This window comes from Mus caroli, chromosome 9 (genome assembly GCF_900094665.2).
Source record: "Mus caroli chromosome 9, CAROLI_EIJ_v1.1, whole genome shotgun sequence".
Lineage (NCBI taxonomy): Eukaryota > Metazoa > Chordata > Mammalia > Rodentia > Muridae > Mus > Mus caroli.
In genome coordinates, this window is record NC_034578.1 from 50,325,428 (window position 1) to 50,333,873 (window position 8,446).

Sequence of the window (8,446 nt, forward strand, 5' to 3'; positions counted from 1 at the left end):
GGAACTCACTCTGTAGACCAGGCTGTCCTGGAACTCAGAAATCCGCCTGCCTCTGCCTCCCAAGTGCTGGGATTAAAGGTGTACGTCACCACTGCCCAGCAATTATCTTTTTTGTCTAAGGCATTGCTTTTCAACCTTCATTTCACTGTCATACCCTTTAAGGAGACTTTGTAAAGTTTTTCTAACCACCCTTCCTACAAATATTTTTAATCTCACAAAAAAACTGTACATCTTTTTATATTAGATGTATATTTCTTGTATTAAATTTACGATTTCTCTGAGGAGCAGTTTCTACCCTCTTTTAGAATGCTGCCACTTCTTAGGAATGTGTGTTCTCCAGGAAGGAAAAATGTTTAGGAGTCCTATTTCATACCGACCACCTGTCACAAGTCTCAAGTGACTGACTATACATTAAGCTTTTCGATCTCTCTATGATGAAAAACAATTTATTTGGTGGATCTAATCCAAATCCAAAACCTGAAGAGACAGTTCCAGCTGCCCCTGTTCCAACGTGATTTCAGTGGTTTATATATGTTTGAAATTTGTGGTCACAGAATCCTAGTGTCACCTCCCTCAATCCAAATAATATGTTGAGAGTACTGAGGAAATTTTTAAAAGATGATTATATTTCACAATCAGGAAAAAGCTTTTTTACAATTGAATTTTTTTATTTTGTGTGAGAGATGAAGATAGCTGCATGTGACAGAAAGGATGTGCACATGTGTGGAAGTCAGAAGAGAACTTTAAGGAGTTGGCTGCCTCCTTCCACTGTGGGCTCTGGGCTTCACACCAAATCATCAGACTCATGAAGTAGATGCCTTTTCCAGCTGAAGCTATCTTGCTATGCCAGATGTATCGTTTTAATTCATGTAATTTGTAATATGATCTTCAATGATAGCAATTTTAAAGTAGGAATAATCTGAAATAAACGGTTTGTTTGAAGGTTTTGCCTGATTGGTTTGGTTTGGTTTTCTTGGTTTGGTTTGGTTTCTAAATGCTTCTTATGCTCCAGAAAATATTTGAACATCTATTTGTTTTTCTTCATATAAATTAGAAGTTAGAAAACCTATTTGTTAACATAAAGGTAGTGCCTAAAATGAGAGGACCTTTTTCTTGCTCTTTCCTTTTTAAAATTCATGTGTAATGACTTTGTAGGCCTTCTTATCGGGGTTGGGCTTTTTATTATTTATTTGTGTGTGTGTGACTGATTTGCCTGTACAGTATGTCTGTATTACATGCATACAATGCATAGGGTCAGAAGAGGATGTTGAGGCTCCTAGAACTAGAGTTAAAAATGATTGCTAGCCACAGTGTAGGTGCTAAAATTTGAACCCAGTCCTCTGGAAGAGCAGCAAGTGCTCTGATTAATCAAAACCCCCATCTCCAGCTCCTGCTTTGTTTTTGTTTGCTTTTAATTAGAAGTGCGTATGTATATATTTCCAAGTGAAGAAAAGCCTTAAAATTTTTAAATAGGAAGAGACTTTAGAAATCATTTACTAAAACTAACAGTTAAAGCTTCATATAGTGTGTTAGGAATTTATAGTTTTTTTTTTTTAATTGCAGTGTATAATTGACACAATATAAAATTTGGGGGGCTTATAATATTTCTAATATAGAATAGGACCACTAATTCCAAAACATTTGCCTATCTCTATCAAAAATTACATAGTGATAACAGGCATTCTCAGTTTCCCCATCCTCCACTGAACCTATTTTTATGTATGAATTTGCTATTTATGGACATCACATAAAATTGAAATATTGTGGCTTTCATATCTAACGTGATTTAGTGAAGAGTGATTCAGGTCATGATTGTAAGGATTTCTGTCCCAGGGTATATAGTAAAGTGAGTGTCTTTTCAAGTTGTATTATCTTCTTTGCAAACCTTTTGCTCATTTCTTAATTAGATTGTATATTTATCATTGTCCCTTTCAAGTTCTAGTTTGGTTCCTAGCATCTACCAGATAAATGATATGCAAATATTTTCTTACTTTTTAAAAGTTATTTTTTTACTTTACCTTATCCTTATAAGCATATAAATTTGAAATGTTGATATTCAGCTTATCTCTTTCTTTGTTTGCTTGTGTTTCAGGTGTTATACCTGAATATATCAGTTTAATTATTATATCTTTGTTCAATCCAAGACCAAAAAAAATTATCTCTTTTGTTGTTGTTTGTTTTTCCAAACACTTTTATAACCTTAGACTTTACAGTTAGGTATTTTATTTTAGGGGGGTTAATTTTTTTAATAGAGTGGGATTTGAGGGCCAGCTTCATTTTTGCAAGCAGATATCAACTTGTTACAACATGAGTTATTAAAAGACTATTATTGCCAGGTGGTGGAGGCATGTACCTTTAATTCCAGAGGAAGAGGAAGGCAGGTCTCTTGAGTTTGAGTTCAGCCAGGTCTACAGAGTCAGTTTTAGGACAGCCAGGAATACACAGAGAAATCCTGTCTCAAACAAACAAACAAAAAAACTATTCTTTCTTTTCCTCCAGTGAGCTTTTTTGATAACTTTAATACAGAGCCAAGTGGTTACCAACCTTTATAGCCTTCTCTTGTTCAGGTTGAAGTTCTTAATGGAATTAATATCAAGAATATCCTTCTGACCTGAAACACTGTATGTATAGATCTCTCTTGATTTGATAAATCATGAAGTAGCTAGTCAGACACAGATAAGTGATCCTGAGAGAAGGTGGTTTTTGGATAATCTAGTAAGCATATAATATTCATCCCCTCACCTAGTTACCATGGAAGTCATGGAGTAGTGGAATGCACTTGCTATTTCCCTGCTGGTTTTCTCCAAGTTTACTAGGCTCTGGTTGCACTCTGTCAAAGATCTCTTTTTACAAGCTTAACTAGAATTTGTCCTATGAAAGAGCTCATGATCATAATCATGCTTTATACTGTAGTACAACCTACTGAAAGGCTGTAAAACACTGGCATGTTTTGTCTGAGGCTCCACTTAAGGCTTTCCTACATACTCTAGCAGTTTTAAGAGTACAGAGTTTAATGAAAGTATTCAAACTTCTATTTTTCATTTAGGTTACTTACAACAAGAAAACCTCACATCTACTTGCCAGACTTTTATTTTGGAAAGTTCAAATTTAAAAGAATATGCAGAACACTGTACTGATGAAGGTTTTATTCCAGCCTGCTTACTGGTGAGTTACTTACTCCTTTCAGGAACTTTTCATTACTAACCAACACAGAAAACTGTAAAGCAGAGCCTTAATGTAAGCTTTATATGTCTGTTTTCCTATCTGATTGGGAACCTAAGATAATTGCTGGATCACTTGAGCCCAGGAATTTAGGGATAGCCTGGGCGTCCTAGCAAGACCCTTGTCACTCATCAACCAAGTCAGCTTTGGCAAAAGCTACATGAGTTATCACTGTGTGTAGTTCACATAACTGAGAAGTAGAGATTTAGCCAGGTAGTATACATCTATAATGCAGATTTTAGAAGGCTGAGACAGGGATGATTATCATTTCTTTCAGACCAACTTGGGCCACACAGCAAGACCTTATAAAAAAATTAAAATTTAAAAATTATTGTCACAGAGCTGGAAAGATGGCTCAGTGGTTAAGAGCACTGGCTGCACTTCCACAGGTCCTGAGTTCAGTTTCCAACAACCACACAATGGCTCACAACCACAGCAATGGGATCTGATGCCCTCTTCTGGTGTGTCTGAGGTCAGTGACTGTATACTCACATACATAAAATAAATTAAAAAAAATAAAAATTGTCAGCCAGGAAGTGGTGGCACACACCTTTATCCCAGCACTTGGGAGGCAGAGGTAGGAGGATTTCTAAGTTCGAGGCCAGCCGGGTCTTCAGAGTGAGTTCCAGGACAGCCAGGGCTATACAGATAAACCATCTCAAAAAAAAAAAAAAAGATTGTCACCTCTTTTTTTTTTTTTTTTTTTAGATATCTAAATATAAAAAGAATACTCTGGAATTACATGTTTTCATATGGTACTAGTAGGTGTATGTTAAGGATGGCTCCTTAGTGAAATTTTAACTATTAATGGTCATTTTTCTATAAAAAGCCTAAAAGAAACTACAAAACTGAAGTTTACCAAGGACATAGGATACAAAATATGCAAAATTCCACTCTACTTTTACATATGTGCAATGAAAAGTTACTTCAGTTTTTAAATTACTTATAACAACAAACAGAATGCTTGAATAACCTAACAAAATATGTCTGTAATGTTTGCTTGAAAGAAAAAGATGTGAATAAAATGAACATTGTATGTGTAAATTAACAATTCAGTAGTGTTGAGTCAGTTCTCCCTAATTTCACTGTAGATTGATCAGTTAGAATCCCCACAGTTTTATAGAAAGCAACATGCTGAATTCTGAATTTTATGTAGAAAAATGATTGGAATAGCACAAACAATTGTGAATGATCTGAAAGTGTTGGGGAACTGCAAAAGATGGCTCAAGCACCTGCTCATACCCAGCACCCCTGTCTGCTGGCTCTTACTGGGCTGACCTCACAGCTGTCTTCTGCAGTTACTTGGGATCATCTTTTGGCTTCCTTGGACGCTTGCACACCCAAACAAAAATAAAATAAATCTTGAAGAGTCAGAACTCTATCATTTTAAAGTGCCAAGATCAAGAAAAAGACTAGAAAACTCACATACCAGAAGAGACTAATAAAATATAATGCTTAAGTAAAATCTAGAATTTTAGATTCACATTTCAGAGAAAACTTCCAAACTGAGAGTTTGAATAAGTTCCAGTAGTTTCATGCTAATGTTGCTTTTAGTGTTGATAAAAGTATTTTGTTTCTATAAGATGCCAGTGCTATAAGATACTAAGAATGGCCTACTGAACTCTAAGCTCCTCATTGAATTTCAAAATTTTAAAAACAAAAATCTTAAAAATTAAATTAAAACTTACAAAGTACAAAAAGGTAGATACTCATGTCCCATTTTTTAAAGACTCATTCATTTTTTGACGATGTGTCTTTGTGCATGTTTGTGTGGGAATATACACACACGAATACAGCAACGCTCAGAGGTCAGGAGAGGGTGTCGGATCTCCTGGAGCTGGGAGCTCCAGTGTTAATGCTGGGAACTGAATTTGGGTCTCCAAATGGGTAGGATACCCTGTTCCCCTCTGGACCTTCTCTCCCTATAAGTAAAACTGAGATTCTAAACATGAAACTAAAATGCACAAAGTTATATTTGCACAGCAATAGAGCTTTACTGTGTTACTTTCTATTACTGAGTATTTTTCTTAGTTGAGTTTCAGAACAGTAGTGAAGACAAGAAATAAAATGTGTTGATAAAAATAGGAGGGGAAGGGATATTCTGTGACTATGACTTCATCCTTGTGAGAGACCAAAGGAAAGGAGTATCTGTCTCACCAAATCAGAAGTTCTCAACCAGTAGGTCACAACCTCCGGGGGCTGTCAAACAACCTTTCACAGGGGTCACCTGAGACCGTCGAGAAACAGATGTTTGCTTGCCTTATGATTCATAACAGTAGCAAAAGTACAGTTAATGAAGTAGCAATGAAAATAAATGTATGGTCCAAGGGTCACTACAACATGAGGAAATGTGTAACGGCTCACAGTGTTAGGGAGGCTGGATGTCAGTGGAGATGAGTGTTACTCTACAGAGGTGAACCATTTCTCCAGTAGGTCACTTAGCAATAACTAGTTACTGGTTACTTACTACACATCATTATTAGAAAGAAAGGAAAACAAACAAACCCAGGGAGTGATTACTTAGGTAAATCTCCTGCCTTCTCAGGCTTTCTGGTGAGTAAGTAGTCTCCATCGGAGCTATATCCCAGTTTCTTTTTTACTTTGAGTTGGGATCTCCCTGAGTTATTTGAGTTGTAACTTAAACTTTCTCGGTAACTCTATCAGAACTTGAATTTACAGCCCTTTGGCTTTACCCTTCCAAGGACTTAGGAATATAGGCCCATACCATATGCCTTAATCCCAGTACTGAGTAAGCCAAGACCAGCCTGGGATTTATAGTAAGAGGGGAAAAAAGTGTACTGTTGAAAGTTAAGTGGGAAAGGGAATGTAATTGCCTGTCGTATATCTTTCTCAGTATATGTCTTCACTATTGTCCAAAATAAAAGTTTTATACTAGTATGTCTGCAGTCAATTTGAGGTATTTAAAGAATTTGCTACATGCTGTTACTGTTTTGAAATCAGAATTCTTGGTTCCAAAATCCTTGCTCTTTTCTAACCTTAAGTGTATAATCATACTGTTATAACAGAGTACTCGTGAGTTGTAGTCATAAGGAAAGGCATGTAGATATGTTGACAGAAATAAGAACAAATATCCTTAGGAAGGATATTTCATATACACTTATTTTAAAAACTTCATTTTTGTATGGTTTACATTGCTTTCAGGTCAGTCAAAACAGGTGAGTCCTTATTCTTTCTTTTAAACAGAATAACAAAATACTACCTCCTGGCTGAAAACTGCTTTTTACGACCATACTTTTTTTTTTTTACATAAGGACTTATGTCACCATTCAGACAGGCAGAGTTCTTTCTCTCAGAAGTGTTACATACACCTTTAGTGACTGTTGGAATATAGGCCCAACAGTCCTGCTTCTCTACCCTTTCTCACATGATTTTCTGCGGTCTGGATCTTTCATTGGCTTTTATGGTGGGAAAGTGGTAAATTGAATGGTTTTGGTAATGTTTGATCTTTTTGCCTTTCAGTCCTTATTTGGAAAAAACTTGACCACAATTTTGAATGAGTATGTAGCTATGAAAGCAAAAGGTAAGGACTTGGATATTGTTGTTTAAAGATACTGTCTCATTAAAAGCCTTGAAAAAACTTAATCTTACTCTGGTAAGACATATTTTACTGAGCCAAGTGGTGGGGCTGCACACCTTTAGTCCCAGCCCTTGGGAGGCAGAGGCAGGCAGATCTCTGTGAGTTCAAGGCCAATCTGGTTTACAGAGTGAGTTCTAGGACGGTCAGGGCTACACAGAGAAACCCTTTCTCGATAAACAATAAAAGATATATATACTTTACTGGGAAACAGAATTTATTTCTACTTATATTGAGTAAAACCAACTCTAAAACTCCAGATGGTAACTAAGCAACATAAGCCAAAACTCATGTTTTAAAATGAAATAAAACTTAACTCTAGGTTATTTATACTGATAAATAAATCAGTGTTATTTGCTAAAATACTTTGAACTGATAATTAAATTTTGACTTCTGTATAATATGAGACTAGGCATAGGACTTGGTCAAAAAATTGGCTCATAGTTAACAAAACTTTTTCTAATTTCTGATGAGTTTAGAGGGGAATTACTTATTTTCTTGACATTGTTTCTATAGTTCATATCATCAAAACTATTACTGTTGGATTAATTGTCATAAGCTCATAGCCAGAGGAAAAGTAGCTTTACTTTTATTCATAACTAGATATGCAAGGATCGTGTTAGTTGCTTTATGTTGTATCTCAGTCTTTAACCCAATAAAAAGTATTGCTCATAGTTATTTTTAACAAAGATATTAAGGATTAAATTTGCACACATAGGAGTTTTTTAACTTTCTCATAATATTGTTTGTCTTTCTCTAATACAAAGAAGAGATAAGATTATTAGCCTTACAAGCTATTTAGATATACTTTCTCATTTGTATTAGATTTGCTTCTTGGTGGTTTAAAAAATACAGCCATCTCATTATACATTTGCACAGTTATAAATAGGCTTATTTCTCAATTTCTACTGTAACTTCAACAAGAGACAAGGTTTTTGTTTTTTCCTGTTTAGATTGTCTTTGTTCACGTTGAAAATGAATTTTTCAACTGAGTTTATTTCCTCTTATTTAGAAACATCAAATGATGTCCCAACAATAATGTCATCTCTGTGGAAGAAGCTAGACCACACACTCTCTCAGATCAGGTACTGTGCCCATTAAGATGTGCTGATTTATAAATGTAAATACACTTTGGCTATAAGACTTCTTAAGATCTTATAGTATATCCTTGTAACATCTTTTTAATTTCAAAGTTTTCTAGAGGGTAATTGAGGTTCTTACTCTAAATTTAAAATAATTTGAAACACGTTGAATACTTTTAATAATAGATTATTTTCAAATGAGGGAATTTTAATATACAAAAATTTAATGACATTCCCAACTTTGCATACCAATTTAGAAGCAGTTTAGACCAAGCTTCAAATTCCTTTAGACAACCATTTCTTCATTACATATTCAGAGAATTGTTGATTTCATGCCCAATTAGTTCTTTCTGGAATTTTCTAGTATTTTTCATAGTATGAATACTACACTGTCTATGTAGTTCACAGCCTTGGAATGCTAGGTTCAGTATCCTTGGAAAGATACCAGTCCTTTTGCTATAAGTTTTTAGACATCTCTATCTCAATGAAAAAACCCTTCCTCTCAAAGCTACAAGTGAATATTTCACATAACTTCAATAGAGGCCTC

At 35.1% G+C, this 8,446-nt stretch overlaps 1 protein-coding gene across 2 annotated transcripts in view; it reads left to right on the top strand.

The window, feature by feature from the left end:
- Window positions 1–8,446, top strand: part of LOC110302486 (protein NPAT) — a 36,706-nt gene that overhangs the window by 4,839 nt on the left and 23,421 nt on the right. For both annotated transcript variants that reach the window (XM_021173279.2, XM_029481670.1), the window contains exons 2-4: window positions 3,047–3,165; window positions 6,703–6,763; window positions 7,830–7,902. In XM_021173279.2, the coding sequence (XP_021028938.1) occupies window positions 3,047–3,165; window positions 6,703–6,763; window positions 7,830–7,902 (253 nt within the window). The remainder of the gene's footprint in view (window positions 1–3,046; window positions 3,166–6,702; window positions 6,764–7,829; window positions 7,903–8,446) is intronic.